Source organism: Cucumis sativus, chromosome 2 (genome assembly GCF_000004075.3).
Source record: "Cucumis sativus cultivar 9930 chromosome 2, Cucumber_9930_V3, whole genome shotgun sequence".
NCBI classification, from domain to species: domain Eukaryota; kingdom Viridiplantae; phylum Streptophyta; class Magnoliopsida; order Cucurbitales; family Cucurbitaceae; genus Cucumis; species Cucumis sativus.
The window spans coordinates 22,448,119-22,475,173 of NC_026656.2; the positions used below are offsets into that span (position 1 = coordinate 22,448,119).

Consider the following 27,055-nt stretch of genomic DNA (forward strand, 5'->3'; position numbering starts at 1 on the left):
AGCAAAATAAATTATTTTGTAAAATTTAAAATTTTATATATTTGAAAATTTCCCAAAAAATTCAACCCAAATTAGAAGGGTTGGGTTTTGTTTGGAAAGTTTACGTGGCCTATTTCTTTATAAATATTGAAGGAAAAAGAAATGATTGGGGTTGTGGAGGATTGTGTGGCGACGGGGAGCAGGACGTGGCCTCCAAGGAGACGTGGATTATTGTGTGGGCCCCTACATGACTTGTCTCCAAATAATCGAAGCAAGACAATTTATTGTAATAATAATTCATGCTCAACAACAAAGCTTTCTTTCTCCTAACCTTTGTCTTTTCTCCCACTCTCTTTTCTTTTTCTTTCTTCTATTTTCCATCCTATAACACACTTGTGTTGCAAAATCTTTGGGACTTCCAAATTCTTTTGATCACTTTCAATCAAACTTACCCCATTCATTTATTTCTTTTTTACTTCAAACAATAAATTGTTTTTGAAGAGGTGAGATGTGTGCACTATGTTCGTACCCACGTACCTTTCTTCCATTATTCCTTTTTTTTTTTTCAAAATTGAAAAAGATAATGTATATTCTTTGTACAAAAGGAAAACATTTCCCTCGTTGCTCGGCTCTCTGTTATCTGTTGCATTGCGATTGTGGTTCATCTTTGCTATGCCCTTCTTCACTTAAACCCATTCCCCAATCTCTCCACAACCACAATCCCCCATGCCTTTCCCTCCCAATTTTCAGGTAATATCCATTTCTGCTATCATCGTCTTTTCATTTTTTTCCCATTTTTTTTTTTTTTTACCTTTAATGGACTGACCACCAAGCCTATGGAATGCCGGTTTTTGCTTTACTTTATTCCCTACCTTCTTCAAGTCTTTGGTTCTGAGAATTTTATGATTTTCTTTTGAGCTTAACCTTTTTGTCATTGGTCTATCCGTGATTTCTTTTCTTTTTTTGTAAAAAAAATAATATTGTAAGTAAGGAGAGAGGGCGATACCCTCTGCTGATACTGACTTTGAGGTTGATAGTACAAGTAGTGAATCTGTTAAAGGACGCTCGTGTTGGGTCAACCAATGATTTAAGAGAACCTTTCCTTCTTGTGGATGAATGAATAGGTGGAGATGGAGAGGAGAGAGTTTGACAGCAAAATTAGAGGTGGATTAGTCAGAGCAGCTGTTAATCAATATGGAGATGGTAAAGAGAATGGTATTTCATGGAAGAATTCACTCACCCAAGATTCCCCAGAGGTATGCAAATGCATGATTTTAAGAGATTATAGGTGGTTTCAAATGGGCATTACTTTACATTTCATGTCTTTTTGACCTGTCTTTTTTAGAAGCATTTAACTGATTTTCTTTCTATAATAAGTGCTTCTACGAGGATTTTTCGTAAAAGTGCTTCCATACTCACTCAACATGCGTTTAGATTATAAAGATATTAAATGCTTCCACTGACCAACCATCCAAAATGTATTTAAAATATAAAAAAAAAAGTAATATATTTGAGTGAATTCTATTATGGATATGAAGTTCATCACATATATTAAAAAGTGAATTAAAATATTTTGAAAAGACATGACAAATTATGATTAGATAATTTGATGGATACTTTATTCTATTTTAGAATGCACTACAATATTTTCCTTTTAAAAAGTACTCTCCAATGTAGCATCTGGAAAAGGTTTAAATGGAAAGTAGTTAAATACCATGTTATCCAATTTCAGTATTCCTTAAAGGCAAGAGAGCTCCAAAAGGCAAAGACAGACATTGACCATTATAAAAAGAGTAGAAATGCAGCAGATTCCTCTAGTGCCCAAGCTCAACTTGAACTTCTCAATGCCAAGAACACAGTGAAAAAGCTCTCCTCACTTTTTGACAAATCAAATGCCATGGCTCGGGCGCATAAGCAGGAACTCGAAACGTTGAAGAAGTCAGCTTCTGTCCAGGGCACGCGGTTGGCTGTGGCAAGCAGTGAAAATCGTGAGTATGCAGAATTGATGCGGGAACTGGAATCTGCAAAACTAGAATTAAGCAAACTCAAACTTGATATGGCTTCTGTTTTTCATGAGAAATTGCTGGCAGAGAAGGAAAAAGAAGAAACCATTTCGAAATTTCAATCCCTGTCGAGCTCTATTGAAGAGCTAAGGAAGGAGATCGATGAAATAAATGAAGAACAAGTACTAGTTGAGTTAGCTCAGATAGAGGCTTTGAAGGAGTTTCAAGAGATAGAAGCCCAGCGAAGCATGGAAGCCAAAGAATTCTTATGTGCCATTGAAAACAAGAGGAAGATTATTGATGAACTTGTTCAAGAGGTTGAAGGCTTAAAAGAGCTAGAAAAGCAATTGAGTCTCACAACATCGGATGTGAATGTGTTACAGAGGGAACTAAAGTTGGTGAAGGAATTAGAAATCAAATCTCATAGAAAAGTTAAGATGATAGAACTGGAAAAAAAATCTCAGGTAGGAGAAGATGAACTTTTGTTGCAGTCCATCACAGAAGAACTCAAGACTGCAAAGAAGGATTTGGCCTTAATACGAGATGAAGGTTTTCAGTTCATGACATCAATGGATGCTGTACGAAGGGAACTAAGGCATGTCAAGGAAGAGATTGCTAGTTTGAAAAAACCTAATGAAAAAACAGATTCAATTGTTCAAAAACTGAACTCTAAACTGCTTAGAGCAAAAGCAAAATTGGAGGCTGTATCTTCTGCTGAAGATAAAGTCAAAGCAATTGCTTCTAATCTGTCTTTAAGCATAGAACAAATGAAGAAAGAAACGGAAGCTGCAAAGAAAGAAGAAGAGCTTACTGAAGAAGAAATTAAAAACAGTAAAGCAGAAATCCAAAAGATCGAATCTGAAATCGACTTAAACGAGATATGCTTACAAGATGCCTTGCAAGAGCTTGAAAAAGTGAAGTCCTCTGAGGCTTTGGTACTTGAAAATTTGAAGTCACTATCAGAAAGTACAATGAGATCTAGAGCTTGTGCAACTAATAATAGTTCCTTTATCACCATCTCTCGTTTCGAATACGAGTACTTAGCTGGTCATGCGGTTGCTGCCCAAGAAGTTGCTGAGAAAAAAGTTGCAGCAGCTCAGGCTTGGATTGAAGCCATTAAAGCAAGTGAAGTTGAAACAACAAAGAAAATTGAATTGGCCGAACTTGAAATCGAAGAGATGAGAATGGAAGAAGAGAAACAAGTATACAGGGCAAACAGATCTCTATCTGCAAAAAGAATGGTGGAGGGAGAGTTACAGAAGAGACAAAAGCGTGAGAATAATGTAGATGATGAAAATGGGGAACCAACAAATCGTCAGAAAACTATTAGGAGAAATGGAAGTATGACTCCATCAAGGCGATTAAAGTTCAGAATATCAGCCTCACCATCGCCTCATATGATGAATGGAAGAACCGACTCCTTTTCCACGCAGAAGAGAACAAAGGTTGTGAAAAATCTTGCCAAATTCTTCAATGGCAAGCAAGCTAAAATGAATCCTTGAATTGGGTGAAAGATTGTTCCTACTGATTGTGATTGTTGCAGTCAGAAGCTCCATGGCCTCATATTTTGCAATCAATGGGAGCGAGGAGTTCAGATAAGGATTTTCTTTTCCCTTTATAATTTGATGTGCATAGAAACAGAATTCATTCAACTTTGGATTTTGCTTATTGGAGTAAACTAAATTCCAAAATCCAGATTATACCAAAATCTGCCTTGAATAATTGCCTTTATGCAGCTTCTTGGCTATGTATGCTCTAACTCACTAACTGCAGTTTTCATGAACTCTCCTATTATGAATTATCATACACAGAAGTCAGGTTTTTGTCTTCTTGACCAGATAAGTTCTTCATGTAAGAGTTATATAAAGTTGATCCAATATCTTCTCGATGTCCACTCTTCATTTTGTATTTCAGCAGAACTTGCATTACCTAAAATCATTTAAAAAGGGATAAAAAAAAAGCTAGCCCATGAAAACATATTGAAAGAAAAATCAGGAGTAACTTTAAAACAAATTATTTAAGTAAGTTAACTAATTACAAGTTAGTAAGTTTATTTGTAACTTTACAAGGACTACATCTGAGCATAGTTACTGTGTTTTACTTGTACATTACATTAAATTGGTTCTTGTTTTTAGTATTTGGATGTTCATTAGTTAGTTTGAATTGAGGTCACGTTTATCCATCTGTAACCAAAATTGGTATAATTATAATAAGATTTTATCGATAGAATTATCCCGATGGTCTCTATTGTAAACATAATCAATCGGATTGCTTTTGATCATTTTTACTTAACGTTAGTTTTTGCTTTGTCTTAAATGGAAGCTATTTTCCAAATGAAATCACCATTGACAGATTGAGATCTCAAATAGACATGGCCCGAGTTAAAAGAGGTGTTGAGAGATCCAATACAATTATATTTTGTGTTTGATTCCTTTACAAAAGAGAGAAGGAAATAAGAAATAAACAAAGAACGACCAACAAATACATGTAATAGTAACATATCTTGACTTTGCAGCATATCCGTCCACACCAATCCCGCCGTACTTCTCTTCATTCAGAACTATGCACGATTTCCACGAATGGTGGAATCAAAACAAACCAACATTTGTCCATTTCTTACAACATTTTCCACTACAAACAAAATCTAAGCCAAACTTTTCCAGCCAAAAACCTTCAACAATCAGCTCAGCAAGAATCTCCTCCAATTACGCCGAAACCAGTCCAAATGGACCACCTTAAAATTTACAAATCCCAGCAGCCTTCTTTCTTGTTTTCTTTCCCAAGTGTCAAACTTACTGGTCACGATCAGGAACCTTCTGGCTTTCCATTTTGATGCTTATTTCAAGGAAAACACTCTTTCAGATTGTAACATAACTCTAAACAATATGGATCTACTGGAGATTTGGTTAGTTTTCATTGTGAGCAACTATTTCTCGCTTGCCTCTTCTCTGAACGAAGAGGGATTAGCTCTGCTTTCATTCAAAAGCTCAACTTTTGATTCTCAAGGGTTCCTCCAAAACTGGAACTTGTCTGATGCAACGCCGTGTTCATGGAATGGAATCACTTGTGCAGAACAAAGAGTTGTCTCTCTCAGTATTGTAGACAAGAAACTCTCTGGTACTCTCCATCCTGCACTCGGGAAACTTGGGTCACTCCACCATTTGAGCCTTCAGAACAACAATCTTTTCGGAAGCTTCCCAACTGAACTCTACAACCTGGTAGAGTTACAAAGCTTGGACCTCTCACAAAATCTCTTTAATGTTTCTATTCCAGATGGGTTTGGTTCCCACTTGACATCTCTTCAGAATCTCAATCTTTCCTTCAATGTGATCCACGGTCCGATCCCTGCTGACTTTGGCAACTTGACCAACTTGCAAGGTACTCTTGATTTGTCTCACAATGTCTTTACAGGCCCAATCCCAGTGAGCCTACGCAGCCTCCCTACAACCCTTTATATTGATCTCAGTTACAATAATCTCAGCGGCTCAATTCCACCACAAGAAGCTTTCCAGAACCTTGGACCAACAGCTTATGTTGGGAATTCGTTTCTCTGTGGACTTCCCCTTAATGTTTCATGTTCATTCGTAATGCCACTGCCAAACCACGACTCATGGTTCCATTGCCCATCACATGGAAAAGGTGGAAAAGCTTGTTCCATAATCACAGGCTCGGCTAGTATCATAGTTGGTTTCTGCTTGGTTATCCTAGTAGTATTTTGGTGCAAGAGAGCTTATCCGGCTAAAGGTAGTGAAAATCTAAATGGCTCCTGTAACTTTCGGCAGGTATTGATGCTTAAAACAGAGTTTTCTTGCTTCGCAAAACATGAAGCTGAGCCCCTACAAGAAAACATGGATAACTATAACTTTGTACTACTTGATCGGCAAGTCGACTTTGATCTTGAGCAACTTTTGAAATCCTCAGCTTATCTTCTAGGCAAGAATGGGAATGGGATTGTGTATAAAGTGGTTCTAGAGAAGGGACTAAAGCTTGCAGTAAGAAGGTTGGAAGATGGAGCATATGAAAGATTTAAAGAGTTTCAAACTGAAGTTGAAGCAATAGGGAAAGTGAGGCACCCCAATATTGTAGCTCTTTTAGCTTATTGCTGGTCTGATGAAGAGAAGCTGCTCATTCATGAGTATATACCTCAGGGAGACCTAGCCACTGCAATTCATGGTAAATATTCAAAACCCTTCTAAACATATGGATCAATTTCACACCAAACAGGACTAATCATCCAAATTGAAATTATTTTCACCAATAATGCTTCTATTTCTAATGATATTTTCCAATATTCAACCAGGAAAAGCAGAAATTTCCTACTTCAAACCACTTTCTTGGACTGATCGTGTGAAAATCATGAAAGGAATAGCAAAGGGATTGACATATCTTCACGAATTCAGCCCAAGAAAATACGTCCACGGCGATTTGAAACCAACCAACATTCTCCTAGGCAACAACATGGAACCCTACATCGCAGATTTCGGACTCGGACGACTAGCAAATGCCGCCGGAGATTTCACCTGCCCACCATCGGAACAAACCACCACGGCAACGCCGCGGCGGTCTCCATTCCGATCAAATTCCATGTGCTCCTCTCTGTCGATAGGGTCGTATTATCAAGCCCCAGAAGCGTTGAAGGCGGGAAAACCATCGCAGAAGTGGGATGTTTACTCGTTGGGGGTGATATTACTAGAAATTATAACGGGAAAGTTTCCGGTGATTCAATGGGGTTCATCGGAGATGGAACTGGTAGAATGGGTGGAGCTTGGAATGGATGAAGGGAAAAGGGTATTGTGTGTGATGGATCCATCGATGTGTGGGGAAGTGGAGAAGGAAGAAGCTGCGGCGGCCATTGAAATAGCTGTTGCTTGCACTCGGAAGAACCCTGAGAAGAGACCTTGTATGAGAATTGTCTCTGAATGTTTGGAAAAATTGGGAACTTCATCGTAATTGAACCGTAATTGCAAAATGTGAAGATGAAGAACGTCTCATGCATCACCGCCGAAGAACATGAATGAATCTCTGTGTCTCCTACGATATTGGGAATCTAACCTTTATTTTTTAGATTAGATTTCAAAAGTTCAAATAATAAACACATATAAATTGTAATCTAATAATAAACATATTTATATTTATGAAAATTGTATAAGATTACGAAAAAAAAACGGCTCACGACACAAATATATATATATATATATATATATATATATATTAGGAGAGTGCAACTATGAGACTTTAACTTTAGTAGAATGACTCATTAGTTAACGAATGTCGATTAGCTTAGCCTAAAGAGTTTAGCTAGTTAATTTCGGTTCGTTGGAGCCCATGATCTATATGTCCACTGGATTTCTCTACTTGCTCGTAAGAAATTAATTTAGAATGTTTTTGTTGGAATAATTTGAATTGTTCGAATTAAGTAAAGAAAGAGAAATCAACATATATATAGACATCAGTTACAAGTTTAAGATATATCTTTACGTTTAAATGTGATTTAAATATGAATACATATTCATATTCGACAGCTTGGAATTGATGAAAACGGTCAAAATTGTAAAAAGTCAAACTTTGATAGGTTTTATATTCAAATGAAATTTGAATTTCGAAAAAATGAATGCGAATTTATGATCGGGAGGTAGAAATTAGACATGATGAACAAAATAGTAAAAACGACTTGAAAAGTTAAAACTTGAATATGATTTAAATAATGTCAAATTACCATATTTCCCTTAAACTAATTTAATTATCACTATCAATTATTTAGATTTGGCAAGCTCATCACATGCAATTTTGAAAGTGGTTTCATGCATGTAACACACCTAACTCACTAATAGTTAATGGAATGCCAAAATTTGAGACTGTAACAAGCTCGTTACATACATATAAGACACCTAACCTATTGATAGTTAGTGGAATGTCAAGTGTTGAGAATGGGGAGCTCATTACACGCAATCTTGCATGTAGTTTGCTTATAAAAAAAATTTATTACAAATGGGTAAAAGAATCATTTGATCATTTTTGTAATTTAAAATTGTAAAATAAACCAAATCACTCTTTAGTCTCTTCGTAATCTCAAACAAAAGTTCTTCCTCCAAATTCCATCTCTCTCTCTATTCCTCCATTGTTCGAGTTGGCCCACAACCTGGTTCTAAGTCTGGAGAATAGCGGGTCAACACTTGTGGTAGTCTCAGCTTCAAGTTCGTGAGGAGATTACGAGAATAGAAAAGCTTCAAAGGTGAGTTTTTCTATTTATCAAGGGTAGTTATGCATGTTAATTACTAAAATATTTAGTTGCATTTAGAGTAAAATTTTGTCTTTATTCCTCTACACATGTCCTCGTTTTCCATCACTCCAATACCCACTTCAACATCTAGAAAAGTCGCATTAGAATTCATCTTATATGTGCCTAGACGAGTGACAAAACCAAACTACGTCTCCTCAATGGAACAAGATTTAAAATAAGTAATTTAGATAAAATTATATCTTTTCTTGTAACACAAGGCACTACAAGAAAAAAATGACCTACCACGACATTTAAAAAGCTATTAAATTTAAAATTCTTGACAGTTTTTTGCAGTCATTGTATCGCCTATAAAAATATGATTATCTATGACAAAAAAACAATCATAATAAGTATTGTCAGGTTGAAAAATAAATATCACATATCTAGTAGTATTGATAAATAATAAATGTCATTATTCTATATCTTATAATAGTTAGTCATATGTAATTTCAAACTTGCCATATATATATATATATAGTCCAACAGTTCAATCAAACTCATCTATCAAGAAATCAACGTTAATTGAAAAAATGACTCAACATATAGATCAACTATCAACTCATTTGCAACAGTTCAAGAACAGATTGGTTTCATATATATATATATATATATATAATTAATTAATAATAAGCATAGGTTGGTTCAGATTGATTTTGGTTATTTCGATGAATCCATAAAATTTGAATCTCTATTTAGCTTATCACAAGTTTCATTAAATTTAATTCTAATTTTTATAGTATGAACTAAATTATTACAAACAAAAATTGAATTTGAATTGGGAAAGTTTGATTTTTACCCTTTGCTTATTTTTGTGAGATTAATTTAGGAGAAGCAATACTCTATAGCCAACATGGATAAAAGGAAGTCGTTCTGGAAAATTAAATTGTTTAAAAAGTAAAACATTTTTTATTATGCTTCTTTTTAGATGAATGTTCATGTTCATGTCAATTATTTCATTCATGTTTTTGCATCCGAATGAGGTAGAAAATTTTGAAGCTCCATCTTCTAAAAAGAATATTAGTATATATGAACTATTATTTAGTTAAACTTTGCTTCCATATACTATTTTTGTTTGCAGATTAATTTTCAAAATTGTGTTTCATTTATCTTCAAATGTTTAACTAAACATTAATTTTATGTCTAATTTGAATCTAATCATTCCTTAACATATTAGAAAAATTTATGAAACAAAGTTTAAAATCTAATCACATAAAATTTAATTTTATGTCAAAAGTATTAGTTTATGTAAAAAAAAAAAAATCCAAAAGAAAATTAATTGTCCAACTTAATTTTATCATTAAAATGTTGATTGCCTGTAAATATTGAGGTTGATCATTTTATACATTTTTTTTTATATATATAACTTTGCAATTTTAGTTTATGAATGTAAATTTTAAGTTTTATTTTTAAAATTTGAAGTCACATAGATATGTATGAAATTAATGAGTTTGAGTATATTACTTTATTTTTTCTGTACAAAATAGTTTAGCGGATCATGTAATTTCTCTATGTTGAAATTGAATCCCAAGAGTCTACAAGGTTTTTATTCTTCTTTTTTTCTTTTGAGTATCAACATCTAAAATTCAAGAACATGAAGGTGGTGGCAACTTTTCCACCGCAGACTCCACCCTCTTTAGAGTCACACAATCTGAAGGCCTCTAGGGTATTATCCATACATACAACTATACTAAACTTAGTGTATCAATGAGTTCAATTCAAGCATAAGTAAAGTAGATAAACGTATCACAGAAGGGCTTACAATGCATCACAATTTAACCCAACCTAACAATAATGGCTTAAAGCAACTTCCAAATTATATTTAGGAAGTCAATTGGCCAAACACCCCCCAATGACCATGTCAAACATGGGGTGAGAATGTACTATATTGTGTGCCATTTATTGCTTGATATGAACATCCATGACTGAATTATAACTCCAACAAATTTCACGTGACAACTCTCTGATAGGTGCAAATTAACTTATACTATTTATTTATTCTCAACCCATTATAAATTATACTAGGAAACCATAAAGCAGGCACATAGATAGAGAAGAAGATAAGTCACGCTTCAATTGCACCAAAACACCATAAGAAGAAAAGGCTGAGAAAAAATAACAAAAGTTGGGCTATGGAAGACAAAAAGCTGGAGATCTTTGAAGTTGGTCCATGCGAATCTGCCTACCAGATGGGGTTCTTGATTGGAAAGAGATTCTCAGATACAATAAAGAGCAGATTGCACACTGACCTTGTTCTTCGCAACGAGCTCCTTCCTTTTGCTCAATCCCCACAATCGCATCCTCTTATTGAAGCTCTATGCAATAATAACAAGACAAGGTTTCCAATATATTGGGATGAACTTGTTGGAACTGCAGAAGGAAGTGGTGTTCCTATTCTTGAGGTAATCGTACAAATGTAGAGAGAATTTTTAGCATTGACTTGATAGATGAGTTGCTATTGCTAGCTTTAGAAAATGGAGTAAAAAAGAGGTACAAGTGTGGAAATAATACCTGGTTTCTGTTCTGTCTATGATGTCTTTGTTGAAAATCAATATGCAGATTGTCCTAATCAACTTCAGGAAGGAGATTCTTCCGTTTCTTCAGAAGGAAGTACCTTCATCAGTTGATTGCTCAGATGATTGTTCTGATCTTCTTCTTGTTAGTGATAACATGGCCATTGCAGCACATAATGAAGATGCCAACAATGCTCTGGTTGGCCACACGTAAGTTCACAAACCTGAACTTCATTGCACTTTATAAAAGAGCTCAGAACGGACTAATAACCAAGTTCATTTTTTTCTTCACTTTTGTAGCTATTTAGTTAAAGGAAAACTGCAAAATGGGCTTTCCTTTCTTGCTTATACGTATGCAGGAGAGCTTCCGAGCTGCGCGTTTGGTTTTAATGATCATGGACTGGTAAAGTTTTCATATCATTATCATTCACTCATTCATTGTGAAGTAATTAAGCACAGATATATCTTACATAGGCAACAATTGGCCTGGCCAGTTTACAACAAGCATTCCAGGTCTCCATCGTAGATTTTGAAATATTGAAGAATGACACATAACATCTTTTCCAATGTTGTCCAACTATTTTGATATTGAACGCTAAAACATAACATTTTTTTAACTCTTTTAGGCATTTACCTTGAATTCAGTGCCTCCAACCAATGATGAGATTGCCGCTGGGGCAATTGGACGAAACTTTATATCCCGGGACCTCCTTGAATCTACAAGCCTTGAAAATGCAATATTTGTAAGACTCCGCAATAATGTCTTCTAGCATAAATGTTCTAGTTTACCAGAGCAATTTTGAAAATATGACACGTGGGGTTGGATCCTCTTTACAGAGAATTCGCTCAGCCGAAGTATCTGTTGGGCACAGTTATAATCTGATTGATGTTCAGACAAGAAGAATTGTGAATGTAGAAACAGCATCAAGGTATAGATTTTCAGTCAGCGAAGTTGGGGCTACACCATTTTTCCATGCAAATATGTATACACATCTTCAGATTAACCAGGTAACAATGTCGGGAAAAACCATTTATATAGCAATGACAGCAACAGCATCCAATTAAATATGTTTGGCCATCTCAACGAAAATAAGTTGCTTGCATACTTTAGCCATATAGTTTCTACTCAGAACTTTCTCCATGACATTGAAATTTGAACTACACATAACATGCTAGAAATTAAGTATGCCAAGTGATCATTTACGTTAAGGTATTGAAGTCAAATTTAATTCTTTTGAAAAACAGGTACAAGATCCAAATTCCATAAGCAGGCAGAAACGAGCTAATGACCTGCCAAAAGAATCAAAAAATGATTTCCTGTCGGTTCTAGGAGATATGGATAACAAGAAATATCCTATCTATATGACAGGTAAATATTAAGATGATTTAAATATGTCTGTCCTTTCAATCCTACATTTGAAAATTTTCTTAATGTTTTCAGGCCCTATGCTTTACACACTGTGTACTGCCCTAATTGACCTGGACGAACAAACTCTATCAATTATTCAAGGAAATCCGAAGAAAAATGTGATATCCCACGTCTTCTCCATGCCTTCGGTGGAGTTAAGGAAACCGTAAGCACACTGCTGCCACCATATGTTGCAAGTACTCAAGAAAGTTAACTCTGAGCTCTTATGCTGGTTCATAAAGGCCCAACATATGGCCATCAATACATCGCATGGACGCAACCTGAAGTGAGCATTTGACACTTTAAAATCACTTGATCATTTATGATCCAAGAGAAAGGGGGTGGGGGAGTTTGTACCTTTCCGTGTATTTCATACTTAATGGAGCCGTCTAGTTCAGCTCCCATTGCCATTAATTTGGTCACTGTGCTGTTAATATCTGTCACTGTGAATGATAGCAGCGAAGAATAACCCTTTTGCTGGACAATATGGTCACTGTGACCCCAGGTTAGCAACGCATTTAAATATGTGAAATTAAAAACCTCAAATTTCTACATTGAACTAGAAGAACAAATTTGTTTCAATACCAAACAGCTCAAGTTGCTTTTATAATTCATATTAAGGACAAAACAAGTCCATGCCACAACTTAAACATTCAAATCCTTTGCATTCATGGCTTCCCCAAAGGGGAAACAATTTAACAAAAAGTGCTTCATGAGAAATCTTTTTGACAAACACCAGAATTTTCATGAAATGTCCAGCAATCCACGTACATACCAAGTAAACAATGTAGATTGTTTTTGTTTTAAATTAATTCAGATATCCTCGAGGACAATAGAACCAGAATAAAGCCTTTCATGTATCTTCATGGCTCATTTATCCCTAACAGTAAACACCATATATCTTTTGAACCAACATAAAGCTTTTCTTATTGCAAAAGAGAAACACCTTTTGTATACCCTGTGAATTGAGCCCTTTTGTATACCCATTGGCCAGATAAACCTCTATTTGGCCGATTTCATTTTAAATTTATCACAGGCAAAACATCAAACACAAACAAGGCACCTAACTATGTCACACTCATTTTCGCTCAAACAAATCTACTGCATAGATTAATCAATTCGAAGAGAACTAAAAATTGCGAAATTACTTGGATTGCATGAGAGCCAGCTTGAGAGGCCCAGATTGAAGCTCCGCCCAACGGAGAGTGCAGACATTAACAGTGAAGTCCAAGCCTTCAGAGTAGAATCTTGCCGCTTTAGGGACGTCCTTGTGTAATTGAAGTATCCACCTAAATGAAGCTGCTGCCATCTCTCTCTTCCAAGTTTTCACTGCATCACACCTTGAAAGATTTACGCTTCTATTTGGAGTGGGAATAAAGAAAACCAACAACTGTATGGATGTAAACGAGTCGGATCACGTCGGTTCTTCTTCAAAACCGATTGGATAAATATAAGCCTCTGGCCCTCTGTCGCCCTATAATTCTTACAGACATTTATTCAAACAGTGGCTCTGCTTCCGAACAATTCTAGAAAAGTTTTTTTTTTTTCCAAAGAACACATTTCATTTCAAAATCAAATCAAAACGAGAACTCATAGAAAAAGCCCGACAGTTTTTATAGATAGATAACCAGCCTCTACAAACAAAAACAACACATTTAATTCAAAATCAAGTGTAACAGACAGGCCAATCATTCACAAACTTTAAGCAATTCCAATTTCCTTTGCATTTAGCAACTGGAAAATCTGATTACACGAAACCCATTAATCTGAAAGGCGTTGCCGCCGAAAAGGTTACAACAACAAAGAGATTCAACAACATCCCTCCAAGAAATTATAACGACAAAGTAAAAAGCAGTGGTAACCCCCCAAAATGAGAGCTGATTACAAGATGGCACAAAGCAAAGGGAGAACACGAATATTGTATACCATGAGAAGAAGCCTCAGAGCTTATGAGAGAGTGCAAGGCTTAAAAAATATCCGGTAGCTCTTCAAAAGACGACAATCGAGTGAAAAGAAAACGAGGGATTGAATATGTATAAAGATTCAAAAAGACCCTCAAAGACAAGAATGAAAATTTAGGACAATTTTGAATGAAAAAAATGAAAAGAGTTATTGAATGAGCCTATGAAATGTCTATTCTGCCCTATAGTGAAAAAGACCCTAAATTCTCCATAGCTATCTGCGTAAAAACAAAAACCCATCTCCCCAATTCTGATTCTTGCCAATAACGACTACCCAAGTGACGTCGATCTCACAGTAGTGTGCCCGGCAACGATGATTACCTAACCGACGGGTGATGGTGATTACGTACCCAACCAGAGTTGGTCGACGACAAACACATAGAAGAAGATAGATATAGGAAATTAAAAGATTGTGAGTTACAGGTTGTTCTATGGTTATCACTGCCATTGGAGAGTTAGTAGGAAAGTAAGATCTAAGAAATTCTTCTTCTTCATTTTTCTATAATAAAAAAAAGTAGTACCATGAGTTCCCAACATAAGAGATAGAATACTTTTCTTTCCTTTACATTTTATTGATTTGAATTCCTTTGAAATTAGTTGGATCTTAAGTAAAATCTAACGTTTAAAATCCAAGTTATACTTGTTTTGTAAATAAAATTGACAGTAGAAAAGAAGTTTTGTTTTGGATACAAAATCTCTAAAAGATGTGTAGAATTACTATAAATTGCATAAAACAAATATATACAATGAGATACTTGAGAGATAAGAACGTGTGACTAAAAACTTGCTGAAACATGTGGTAAAACCAATAGTAAATTGATTCTATACCTTTTAGATGATCTATGAAAGTTTTGCACACGTTTTAAACAAGTTTTTAGCTACTGTTTTTTTGTATCTCACAACTTTCAAACTTCAAGTGCTCAATCTCAAACACAGTTACATACTTTTACTTTTTATATGTGTTTTAAGAAGTTTTTAGCTACTGTTTTTGTATATCGCTAACATGAAGGGAAAAAAATATATAGTAACTAATTTTGATCAAAATTAATGATTTTAATTCTAGTGCAAGAGCTTGTGAAATGTTTGGAAGAAGACAGAGAGAACATTAAATACTAATAATAAAAAAGAAAACATACACCTTTGCAGGAAAAAATATTAATTTTTTTTTTTAAAAATCAACATTAAAATTTGGAAGAAAAAACAAAAAAAGTTAGAGAGATAGCACTGAAAAATCCAAATAATCTATGTTAAAAATTGCTAATATTTTATAATTTAAGAAAAAGTAGGAGTGGATATGAAGATGAGACGGTGTTGGTATCATCGTAGCAGCGCTGATTCAACGTTCACGTGTCGTCCAAATGAAACATAAGAAGTTCTTCCCATTGTTCGCACCTCAAATTCATATACCCAATACCTATATCCATAAATAACAATCTTTTCTTTCCATAATATTAGTATGCGTAATAAACTAAAGTTTATGGTAAATGGTTGCTTTTAGTGAAAATTGAAGGATGAAAAAGAACTAATAATAATAATAAAAGAAAGAAAAAGCATTAATGTAGAATGTAGATATATAAAAGAAATAAAGCAAAAATACAAAGTCAAGGTTCCTTTCCTTTTGGGTCCCCATCCCCTGTTTGAGTATCTTCCCGTACACTCCCTCTGCTCTGTTCTGCTCTACTCTCGCCAACGCACGTCAATCCTCCCCGATCTCACATACCCAAATGGACCCACCACCGCCACCACCCTCCAACGCCGCCCCCACCATCACAAAGCTCCGTTTGATGTGCAGTTACAGCGGTCATATAACCCGTCGCCCCCGCACCAAGTCCCTTTCCTATTTAGGCGGCGAAACACGCATTATCTCCGTCGACCCAACCACCGTCAACACTCTCTCCACCTTCATTTCCCACCTACTAACTATCCTTCCCATTAAACCCCCCTTTTCCCTCAAATATCACCTCCCTCACTCCGCTCTCGACTCTCTTATCTCCCTCTCCTCCTCCGACGACCTCCATTTCATGTTCTCTGAGCATCTCCGTCTCTCCTCTTCTTCTTCCTCTTCCTCTCGCATTAGGCTCTTCCTCTTTTTCCCTGAACCCGAGAAACCCCATAATGTTATTCATCATCCCAAGACTGAGGCATGGTTCTCCGATGCGCTTAAGAGTGCGAAGATTTTGCAAAAGGGGCGCGATTGCTTGGTGGGTTTTGATGGGGAAGGGTTGATTGGAGAGAATGAAGTCAAGGGTATTGTTGATTTGGGTAATGGGGGTTTTTCTTTGCCGGAATCCATGGTTTTGGAGACTAGTTCTTCTTTTGGATCATCGTCTTCTTCGGCTTCTTTGGCTAATGTGTCTCCTCCCATTAAACCTCAGAGTGAGGATTTTGGACTCAGTTCGGTGGCTTCGGATTCCGTCGCAACCCTCGCGAGGTAACTTTGACTTTTGAAATTGCTTTGTTTCAATTTGGTTATAAGCTTTGTTATTGATGTTTTAGTATTGGCTCTAGTTTACTTAAATCTCTCTTAACAACCTTTACTATTTTTGGATTGCGTATACGAGAATGTTAAACTGGTTAATTGTATTAAGGTTTGAGTGAAACCAAGTTGGAAGAAAATGAAGATTAAACTGTTTAATTCTCATTGCTTCCTGAGAAGGAAAGAAAACAAGGATATGGTTTTTCAGCTGTTTTTTTTCTGTTTGGATTATCATAGTTTTGCCAGTAAATTGGTTAGTTGTGAAATTTAAAGCTTAATTTCCTCAAAAACGATACAGATTAGTTTCAAGATCACATTTCTCCCTATTTTTCTTGAGCTCTGATAACCAGTCTTCTAATAGGCAAAAGAATTTGTAATCTTTACAGTGATATTCCCCCTACCAATTCGTGTTCTTCAGTTGAAAATGGGGTCACGTCTGTTCCTGTAATAACAGAGAGTAATTTTCACAATCTCGCTGCCGGAGTTCGTTCCCGAAACCCTCATGACTTTTCAGGCTATGCCCGACCGAACCTTTTTCAGCACCAGGAATTGCAATTTGTTCAACCAAGCATACCGGTAGAGAGCTGCCTTCCTGTTGTGTATCAAATGCCTTCTTACTATCCAGTCCAGCAGCCTCAGTTTGTGCATTACCAGCCGATGCCGAACCATATGTATCCTGTGTACTATTTGCCCGTTGGACAGACACAAGTTTCAGCCCCTTCCAATCTACCCGTGCAAGCCCCCGTTGGACAGACACAAGTTTCAGCCCCCTCCAATCTACCCGTGCAAGCCCCTGTTGGACAGACACAAATTTCAGCCCCCTCCAATCTACCTGTGCAAGCCCCCGTTGGACAGACACAAATTTCAGCCCCCTCCAATCTACCCGTGCAAGCCCCCGTTGGACAGACACAAATTTCAGCCCTTTCCAATCTACCCGTGCAAGCCCCCGTTGGACAGACACAAATTTCAGCCCCCTCCAATCTACCTGTGAAAGCCCCCGTTGGACAGACACAAATTTCAGCCCCCTCCAATCTACCCGTGCAAGCCCCCGTTGGACAGACACAAATTTCAGCCCTTTCCTTACAATCCGTGCAAGCCCCCGTTGGACAGACACAAATTTCAGCCCCTCCAATCTACCCGTGCAAGCCCCGTTGGACAGACACAAATTTCAGCCCCCTCCAATCTACCCGTGCAAGCCCCCGTTGGACAGACACAAATTTCAGCCCTTTTCAATCTACCTGTGCAAGCACCCGTTGGACAGACACAAGTTTCAACCCCTTCCAATCTACCCATGCAATGGGGCTTGCACAATACTGCGACGGCAATCTCAACTCATAGTTTGGTTCTGCCTGATGCGTCACCTGTTGTTCCTCTTCCTCAGGTAGCTTACAAGGAGATGATGCCCGAGCTACACTCACAGAATCATGGAGCAATGCCATCTCTTGCTAATCCGACTTCGCTCGAGTCTGCTGACGAAGTTCAGCAGCATCCAGTGATCATTCCTAATGATGTTGCAGCTGATGCATCCAGTGAAGTTGGACATACTTGTGACGAATACAATGAAGATGATCCTACAAGGACCTTAATATACAAATCTCAGCCTCTGCCACCGCTGCAAAGTAAACCAAGAGCCTCAACAAACCTTCTATCGGACGCGATGGCACAGCTGCAGATGATAAAAATCAACCAGTAAAAGATTTTGATGACCCAGTTTTATGGGATTCTTTTTCTTTTATGATTGGGGTTCCTGATGAGGATTGTGTTATAGGTGTAAAGACTGAATGGTTGTTATTGTTGTTCTTTTTCTTCTCTGTCTATGTTGTATTTCTTTCTTTGGTCATGGGATAAATCATCTAATATATATGTTAAACACAAAGTGTCCTTTATTTATATGGAAATTGGATTAGAAATGTTATAAACAATCCATTCAACTTAGGAGCTCAAGGTTGAAATCAATCCATTTAAACATCCAACATTTACACTCTTTTGTTAGGTATTTGTTTGGATAAAACAAAATATTTATAATATATAGCAAAATATATGTGTAGATTGTGATATTTTGTTTTATATTTAATATATTTTGCTATATTTTTAAATACTTTTAGAAGTTTTGTTATTTAAAATAATTGTTTTTATTTTTTTAAAAAGTTGTTCATGCATCAACTAAAATATCTCTTGTATTAATATGATCATAGTGCATTTAAATTGATTCACTAGATATCACATTGAAGTCCAACCACAACTTCAGAGCAATAAAAGTTGGCAACAAAAAGCCGGACCAATCACCACAAACATCGGTTGGACGAGCCATATACCAGTCAAGACTCTTGGGCAGAATAGCATAAATGAGTTCATTAGAGTCTGACCCAACCACAAGCAAAATAGTCAAATAAAGAGCTAGCATCACCAAAGCTTCAAGGGTTGAGCTAGCATCACCAAAGCTTCAAGGGTTTGAACAAGCCAAGGCAAACTCTCCCGCATCCAGCAAGGAGGAGTCAAGAACCACTCAACTAATGCCCCCAACCCCTTCATGATCCAATCAAGACGCATTCGAATTGAGCTTCCAGAACCTAGAAGGCAACGACACCCACAACTCCATATCACCTGGAACTTTTCCCACAAAACTGGAGCCTCAAGTGAGTAAACACCCACTAACTCCTCCAACCGCGCACGAGTACCCTATTAGTCGACATAACACAGTCTGATCGGGACCCTTTGTGCTTTAGTTGGTTTCTGTAATTCCACACTTCCCATTGAAGTATATAGCATTGACTTACTGATTCAACCCTTTTAGTGCCTCGGTAGTTCCTTTCCAACGATCCATTAAGCTTCGATAGCTCTTGAAACCCGACAAAAAGGAATATAAGGAAGGAAAAAGAGAGAGCAAAACACGCCTAAAAATTTTGCATCCCCAAAACATGTGACTCGCATCCTCCACAGACTTCCTGCAAAATAAACACAAAGGATTGGTAATGATTCCCCTTTTGGTGATATTACTGAGAGTAGGGAGGGAGTTAGTAGCAGTCTTCCACATTGACAACTTGACTTTGGGAGGCACCCTTGGTCTCCACATTGACAAACCAAAAACGTTTGTCAATCAAAAAAATTAAAGATTAAGTTGCACAATGCCTTTCCTCTTGTCAATTGCCTAATTGAAAAGATGAATGTCACTCATTAAATCAATAAATTTAAAATTTTAACTTTTAACAAATGTGTCAAATGAGTTTAGCGTAACTAAATTTTTCATGGCTATTTCTCTAAAGATTAAAATTTTGAAATTTTGAAATTTTGAAATTTAGTAATTTAATAATTTTCTACTTAAGAAATATTCAAAAGAAATTTAGTTTTCAATTTGCATTTCCTATAGTATGAATTTAAAAACATTCAATAAGGTTTTTGAGCATGCTCATTTCTACATCTAATATATTTATGTTATGTTTGAGTTTCTTAGAAACAAAAAGAGTCACCATCAACAAAATTCATAAAATTGATAACTTAAATCTATCATTTAGCAAAGGCCAAAAAGCAGAAACATTCGAGAAAAGAAAAGAAAAAGAGGCCAAAAAGCATAAAAATGATTAGTAGAATGAAAATAAACAAACAAAAAAAGTCTTTATTTTCCACTAGGAGTAGATGACCCTTTTTTGGGTGTAAAGACAAAAAGAAAGAGACTTTGTGAAGTCAGATTATAGGGAAGTTGAAGGCATATATAGTCCTAAATTTGATGAGCCTCCGGGACTCACTTCTCTCACTTCAATCTCCCTTTGCTTCTTTTGTAGCCTCCCTTTGGTCATGTGAAGGACATTTTTTTTTTGTTGAGAAAGTACAAAAAGAAAACATTTAATATAGAAATGAACACATCAAACAATATTGATTTAACGTGGTAGTAATTGGTATGCCCTTCTATCCTAAAAGTCGATGAAGTTCAATCCCCATCCCCCACAATTATTTGAACACATCATGTCATATACTAAATGCAGCCTTAAATGATCCTTCACATGGGTTCTGTATTTAACAACTATATGAACCAATTATCTTTAATAATGAGTACTACTAGTTAGAGGCAAAGCAAATGAAGCAGTATATATCAAAATAGTAATAGTGTCTATCTTTCACGTAATATCTTAGTATATTTATAAATATTTTTTTTTAAAAAAATTCATTGAAAATAATTCTTCTTGACTAGCATCTTATTTACCTAAATATTGATCAACATAGTAACTACTAATATACATATAAATTTTTTTCTTTAAAAAAAACCATATTTTTTGTTGTATGAGTTCTGTTGATATGCAAATTTGAAAAATCTGATATAGAAATTAGTTTTCAGTTGCTAGATTTGCGGTTACCCAATCTAACCCTACAATCTAGTGCTAAAGTTACCCAATTTTTATATTCATTTTCAGCGAAGAAAGGTTCTTCATTTTTTAAGTTAAAAAATGAGAAGAACACCACGAATTACGTTAAATTTACCTTCATTCGTTTGTTTACGATAAAGATCCATCCCATGATTTGAGGAAGAGTAGGGCTAAAAAGAGAGAAAAAAAAGGAGTAATCTGATGAAAAGTTTGCCACATGGTAGTTGTCTTTGTAATAATTGGAGGAATGGTTTTTGTCCCATCAATAAGAACAGTTTTATTACTGGGAGGAGATATTGGCCTCAAAAAGGCCAAAAAAAATATCTTCTCTCTCACACCAGATCCAACCTTTGTACCTATCAAATTTGAAAAACTTTGACACCCATCACTTTTTACTGCCAAATTTCCATTTTTTTCTTTGTGGGTCTTTCTGAATATCTATCCGTATTCAATTCCTCGTTCACTTTTAACCCCATTGTCGTCTTTCGAGGAGCCAGCGGATATTTTTCAAGCCTTCCACTCTGATAAGCTCAGACTCTTCTTCGCTTGGTATACGATATTCATATTTTCTTTTCCCTTTGTCTTGTGACGTCTTGTAATCAGCCCTCATTTTGGGGGTTTCCCCTGCTTTTTATGTTGTTGTTATAATGCCTTGGAGGAATGTTGTTGGATCTCTTTGTTGTTTTAAAGTTTTTGGTGGTGGCAACGCCTTTCAGGTTTGTGGGTTTTCTTGTTACTGGATTTCCCAGTTGCTAAATTCAAAGGAAATTTGAATTGCTTGAACTTTGTGAATGATTGGCCTGTCTATCGGTTGGATTTACTTTTGAATTATATGTGTTGTTTGTTTTTTGTTTTTTTTTTGAAGCGGGATATGGATCTATCGAAATTGCAGAGCTTTTATATTTGATTTGATTTGATTTGGAAATGAAAAATGTTCTTCTTTTGACTTTAGTTTTTTTCTTTTGATAATCTTTCCTTGAAAATTCTTCTTTTAATTGATCAAACTGTTTGAATAAATGCCCGTAAGAATTGTTTGGCTGCAGAGACTCATATTTATAATCCCATTCATTTGGTGGAAGCCTTCATGATTAAGGTTTTCTTTTGTTTAGGGTAATTATACGAACAAATATAATTGTTTGGAGACTTGTTAAGATCTCTTTTTAGGCACTTTTGCAATATAACTTTGAGTTGAAGTAAGTTTTCTGGAGTTTTTAACAAAACTTTTCCTCTGAAGGTTTTGTTGGGGTTATTTAGGTTGTATCACAAACGAGACCACAGCTTTCCTCCATAACTCTTGATTGCTTTCCATCCATTAATTTCCCATTGATAGATCGCCAGAATCAAGAGAATCAAAAGGTATAAGTTTCCATGCTTTGTTTTTCTCGATGATTGTTAAGTCTGATTCTGAGCTTCCTTTTTTCTTTGTTTTTTTGCATTAAGTATCCTTTTTCCTATTTTTGTATTAGAGAATCAGATTTGATTTATACTGATTCAAGAAACTTTTTCCATTTCTAGGAGGAGAAATGCCTTATTCTCTCTTCCACCCTCCTGTACAGCTTTCTTATTAATGAAAAGTCTCGTGTAGAATTTTCTTTTTAGACAACTTAGGACTGTAGATGGAGTACACCTTATTGAATTTTAAATAAAATTTCCTAGTTGATCACTTCCATGGTGTCGGTTGGGCAAGCAGGTGTCTGGGGCATTCCTAGATAAAATTCCACAGATATTCTTCCAAATTCATCTTGATTGTGACAATAACCCCTAGGGTGGGGATGCACCAACTTATGCTATGCAATGTTCATCAATGATTTGTTGAATTTTTTAGTTTTGAGATCAAGCTCTGTTACAACAGTTCCATTTTTTTGGTACTATTTTCAGCCCTGCATTCCACTTGGGGAAGGATGATCCTAATAGTTCTACAATACATTACTTCTAAATCTTTTGGATGAATTAGTTAATAGGTCATTGAAAATTATATTTACATCAAACTCTTCATTGATTCCACTTCTACTGTGTTCTACAACTTTATTCAACTATTTGATTTTTATACCCAATGAGCTTAAGACAACAACCAGGTCAACTAACAAACTGTTTCGGTGGAAATTCATTCTGTAGGGACTATCTTCTTTAAGCGCTCTGGATGCCTTTGAACTTTTATCGCTTTTTCAGTTATAAATAATCCAACTTATTTCTCTTATACTGTTCTTTGTAGTTTTAACGTAACTATTTCTATTAGCATGCTTGTAACCAAACAGCGCACATCGTAGATGGGTGTTTGCATGTGTATGCATGTAAAATTCTTTGAATTTTCTTAATTTCAAATAGACAATACATCTTTCTTTGATCTTAGCCTTTGTTGAGAGCCTAGAGTAAGCTCTATTCTTTTTCAATGTATTTGTTCTTTTCTGTTTGTGGACAAGGTGCAACATATTTTTTTCTAACATTTGTACAATTAGTCCTGCTGAGGAAAAGAGAATTCTAGTATTTTCTCACAGTTCTTTTCTTCTATTAACATGGTTTACAATGCAGCGTACTGCCATCATATTACTGCAAGGTGAAGGTGGAGCCTGATTTTATTTCATTTTTGGTTTTGTTTTTATGCTTGTGCAGAACAGCAGAATGAGGGAAGTGCAGCTTGGTTCACACACTTTAAGGTCCCATGGAGTTGCTGTTGCGAGGATACACATGCACGATTGGTTTATATTTCTTCTTCTTGTGCTGATTGTGGCCATCCTAAATTTGACCCATCCATTTTATCGCTATGTCGGAAAGGACATGATGAATGATCTCAAATATCCCTTCAAAGATAATACTGTTCCTATCTGGGCCGTACCCGTAGGTTTGCTTGTGTTTTTCTTGTCTATGAAATTTTTTATATATAAGCTGGAATGGGAACTTATGCGACTTTTATTTTTCTTTTTTGTGATGTGTGGATGATTAGCTGTATGCAATGCTGTTGCCAATAGCAGTTTTTCTATTCGTGTATTGGCGTAGAAGGGATGTTTACGATCTTCATCATGCCATACTAGGTGAGATACATGACCATAGTTTCCTTTCTTCCATTGGTGATACTTGTATGCAACTTGCTGAAGTAAACTGGAATATCCTGCAGGTCTGTTTTACTCTGTCTTAATAACAGCAGTCATTACTGATTCGATAAAAAATGCAGTGGGGCGGCCTCGACCGAATTTCTTTTGGCGTTGTTTTCCTGATGGGAAAGATGTACATTGTTTGAAGCAACATTTGGCAGTTTTTTGTCTGTTTTAATACATATCTTGTTCGACTTCTTGTTACATATTGGTTTCTTATTTCTCAGGTGTATGATAAATTAGGTAATGTTATATGCCATGGCGATGCGGATGTTATCAAGGAAGGGCATAAGAGCTTTCCGAGTGGGCATACTTCATGTAGTTACAAAAAAAATTCTTTCGAAGTTGATTCAATAGTAGTTTGATTTGAATATCTGGATATGGTATTTTAACCTTCTCGATTTCCTTTTGTGAACTTTTGTCCTGAGGCAGGGTCTTTCGCTGGTCTTGGCTTCCTGTCGTTGTACTTATCAGGAAAAATAAAAGTTTTCGATCAGCGAGGTCACATTGCAAAACTCTGCATTGTTTTTCTTCCCCTGCTTTTTGCAGCTCTTGTAGGCGTTTCTCGAGTGGATGATTACTGGCACCATTGGCAGGATGTGTTCGCTGGAGGTCTGATCGGTATGTGCATTTTCCTTCATCATCTTGTCACTATTGCAACTTATACATGAAAGTAAATGATTGTAAAGAGCTCTACTATTGCAGGGCTTGTAATATCTACCTTCTGCTACTTGCAATTCTTTCCACCTCCATACCACTCTGAAGGTATATAGTTTTGATCCCAAAACCATGACTCATTTTTTCTCTACTGAAGATTTAACTAGGGGTGTTGTCATTACTAGTCGCATGCTCATTTGCTGTAATTAAATCACGGGTGTTTTCCTTCGATTCTGGCCTGTAGGTTGGGGACCATATGCATATTTTAGAGTGTTGGAGACACTTGCCAATCCTCCACCGCCGCCGAATGCCATAATTGTTGCGCAGAATGAACACAACGTCGGAAGGCAGGCTGAGAACGAGGTCGATGACCGAAGCAACGATAGATTTATAGGATTGTCAATTGATTCCAATTCTCGATCAACAACGCAGGAAACTGAAACTGAGAGGAAATAAGTGGTTGCATATAATGTTTGTTTGCAGGCTTGAAAGCACTTTGCTGCAACCTTCAATGGCACAGCATTGGTTGTATTTGTGTGGTTATTCTTAGTCTAATAATTCTACCTGATACAACTTTTGTACAGCAGGTTTTTCTTTGGTTTTTTTCTTTTTCTTTATACAGCATGAGCCATTGCTATCTTGTAGTAAACAACTCTTTTCGGCCCTATTTTTTACCAAAGCAAAGCTGATGCTAAAAACCAACTTTATTCTGTTTGTTTTTAATAATCGTATGACATCTACTACCTAATTGGACAAACTGAATTGTTGGTCAGTTTTATGTAAGCCTATGGATATATGCTACCACTCAAATTAGGGTTACGGTAACCATTTTTCTTTTGTAAACTGAATTGTTGTTCATGTTCACCATGCTAGTTTACTAACATTTTTACTATAAAAGCATACTCACAAATATGAAAATGATTAATATTAGTTGAAGAATTTGATAGTGGTGGATTAATAAAATGAATGTGCAATTAATGCATACAAATTAAATGGAGAAATAAGAAGTCGAAAAAGATGTTGAAAGATGCAAAAAAAAATTCTGAAAGGAGAAGATAAAAATGAAAGGGTAAGGAAATGGGTAAGAGAGGAAATTTCAAAATTGAATGAGGGAAGGCTGCTTAGGTTTAGGGTTAGAAATGAGATGAGAGAAATAAGAATCAACAGATTGAAAGGAGACGCCATATCCAAAGCCTTGCCCAATTCCAAGCCCTAACCCAACGCCACAGCCGGCACCCAGGCCAAATACGAGGTGAAGGTGATTCCAGGGCGAGGCACCGGCGTGGCCGATCCCTCCCACGAGTCCGAACCCGATTCCAAGGCCGCACCCAACTCCTGCTCCTCCCCCGGCTTCCAAGACTAAGGCTGGTAGTTCCTTCGTGTTGCGGCGGTCCTGGTCGAAACAGAAAATGGTGGGGAAGTTGTTCCATGGGGAATTGGAGGAATCTGATTTCATAGTGAGAGGATGAAAAAGAGAGAGTGAGAGAGAGATGTGAATTTTGAACTCTATGTTTGTTGTTCTTCACATATTTCTTATCCCATCGCCCAATCTCACTTCCCGTTGGATATCTTCCAAATTTAAATTCTAAACTCTTTGAACTTTTTATCTGTTTTCGTTCCTAATCTTTAAAAAATGTATTCATATCATTAAAGTATTTACATGGTAAAAAAATACCAAATAAATTCGACCCATGTAGAAAATAAAAGTATTACACCCGACCCTAAATACTATTTTGTTCGTTCGTTAGCTACCATAAATACTATTTCAAAATTCTCATATGTGAGTGTATTTACTATATATTACATGTTACAGTATTTGTTATATTTTTTACTATTTTATATTCATTTTTTTATTCTTTATTATAGTGTTTACTATTTTCTTTCTAAACTAAAGTAATTTGCACGTTAATCAAATATTATTATAAGATTTTTTTTTATAAAAAAATATAACAAAGGCCATATAGAACAATTTTGAAAATGAAAAAAACTCATTGACCTACCATAAAAAATACAAAAAATAACCTTGTCAATTAATTGGCCACTTGCGTATTATATTTGGTATACGATCATTTAGCTTTGTGAGATACACGATCGTTTAGATTTGTGGTACACAATCATTTAGAATTGACTAACGATTGTGTACCAATATTCCAACTGACTTTTTTTTTTAAATCCTGTATTTGGTACGCGATCTTGAACCAAATAACATTTTGAAGCAAAATAATATAAGATTTACGATTGATTGAAAAAAAATATTATTTAAGTCGAATTACTAATTAAGGTAGAGTTTATTGATTGTTTTTTAATCATATTTACTGAGAATTATAAATATGT

At 35.9% G+C, this 27,055-nt stretch overlaps 6 protein-coding genes across 13 annotated transcripts; 5 read left to right on the top strand and 1 right to left on the bottom strand.

Annotated features, from left to right (window-relative positions):
• Positions 1-320: 320 nt before the first annotated feature.
• Positions 321-3,809, top strand: LOC101215269 (protein PLASTID MOVEMENT IMPAIRED 2). Of its 2 annotated transcripts, XM_004138755.3 has the most exons (3): positions 324-729; positions 1,104-1,235; positions 1,712-3,809. In XM_004138755.3, the coding sequence occupies exons 1-3, from the start codon at positions 706-708 to the stop codon at positions 3,482-3,484; spliced, it is 1,929 nt and encodes a 642-aa protein (XP_004138803.1). In that variant the 5' UTR covers positions 324-705; the 3' UTR covers positions 3,485-3,809. The 2 variants fall into 2 exon arrangements, with proteins under 2 accessions (XP_031736893.1, XP_004138803.1); XM_031881033.1 differs by lacking the exon at positions 1,104-1,235 and having other exon boundaries at positions 321-729.
• Positions 3,810-3,992: 183 nt separating this feature from the next.
• Positions 3,993-7,142, top strand: LOC101215026 (receptor protein kinase-like protein ZAR1). Its single transcript, XM_004138754.3, has 2 exons — positions 3,993-6,155; positions 6,283-7,142. The coding sequence occupies exons 1-2, from the start codon at positions 4,868-4,870 to the stop codon at positions 6,930-6,932; spliced, it is 1,938 nt and encodes a 645-aa protein (XP_004138802.1). The 5' UTR covers positions 3,993-4,867; the 3' UTR covers positions 6,933-7,142.
• A 2,960-nt stretch (positions 7,143-10,102) lies between these two features.
• Positions 10,103-12,769, top strand: LOC101214789. Its single transcript, XM_004138753.3, has 7 exons — positions 10,103-10,661; positions 10,819-10,982; positions 11,073-11,175; positions 11,399-11,515; positions 11,610-11,780; positions 12,018-12,141; positions 12,214-12,769. The coding sequence occupies exons 1-7, from the start codon at positions 10,392-10,394 to the stop codon at positions 12,348-12,350; spliced, it is 1,086 nt and encodes a 361-aa protein (XP_004138801.1). The 5' UTR covers positions 10,103-10,391; the 3' UTR covers positions 12,351-12,769.
• On the bottom strand, positions 11,952-14,650 carry LOC101214305. 2 transcript variants are annotated; one of them, XM_004138583.3, is made up of 4 exons: positions 14,463-14,650; positions 13,329-13,509; positions 12,538-12,673; positions 11,952-12,461 (listed from the first exon to the last, which is right to left on the bottom strand). In XM_004138583.3, exons 1-4 carry the CDS (start codon positions 14,587-14,589, stop codon positions 12,405-12,407), a joined length of 501 nt encoding a protein of 166 aa, XP_004138631.3. In that variant the 5' UTR covers positions 14,590-14,650; the 3' UTR covers positions 11,952-12,404. The 2 variants fall into 2 exon arrangements, with proteins under 2 accessions (XP_004138631.3, XP_011649932.1); XM_011651630.2 differs by lacking the exon at positions 14,463-14,650 and adding an exon at positions 14,107-14,456.
• A 1,075-nt stretch (positions 14,651-15,725) lies between these two features.
• Positions 15,726-18,555, top strand: LOC101214062. Its single transcript, XM_031880757.1, has 3 exons — positions 15,726-16,572; positions 17,004-17,649; positions 17,801-18,555. Exons 1-3 carry the CDS (start codon positions 15,866-15,868, stop codon positions 18,308-18,310), a joined length of 1,863 nt encoding a protein of 620 aa, XP_031736617.1. The 5' UTR covers positions 15,726-15,865; the 3' UTR covers positions 18,311-18,555.
• A 2,743-nt stretch (positions 18,556-21,298) lies between these two features.
• On the top strand, positions 21,299-25,478 carry LOC101213816 (putative lipid phosphate phosphatase 3, chloroplastic). 6 transcript variants are annotated; one of them, XM_011651634.2, is made up of 9 exons: positions 21,302-21,524; positions 22,210-22,331; positions 23,586-23,810; positions 23,917-24,004; positions 24,088-24,197; positions 24,292-24,382; positions 24,497-24,685; positions 24,770-24,829; positions 24,966-25,478. In XM_011651634.2, the coding sequence occupies exons 3-9, from the start codon at positions 23,595-23,597 to the stop codon at positions 25,175-25,177; spliced, it is 966 nt and encodes a 321-aa protein (XP_011649936.1). In that variant the 5' UTR covers positions 21,302-21,524; positions 22,210-22,331; positions 23,586-23,594; the 3' UTR covers positions 25,178-25,478. The 6 variants fall into 6 exon arrangements, with proteins under 6 accessions (XP_011649938.1, XP_011649934.1, XP_011649936.1 ...); XM_011651635.2 differs by having other exon boundaries at positions 22,230-22,331; XM_004138581.3 differs by having other exon boundaries at positions 21,512-21,691; positions 22,230-22,331.
• The last annotated feature ends 1,577 nt before the right edge of the window (positions 25,479-27,055 follow it).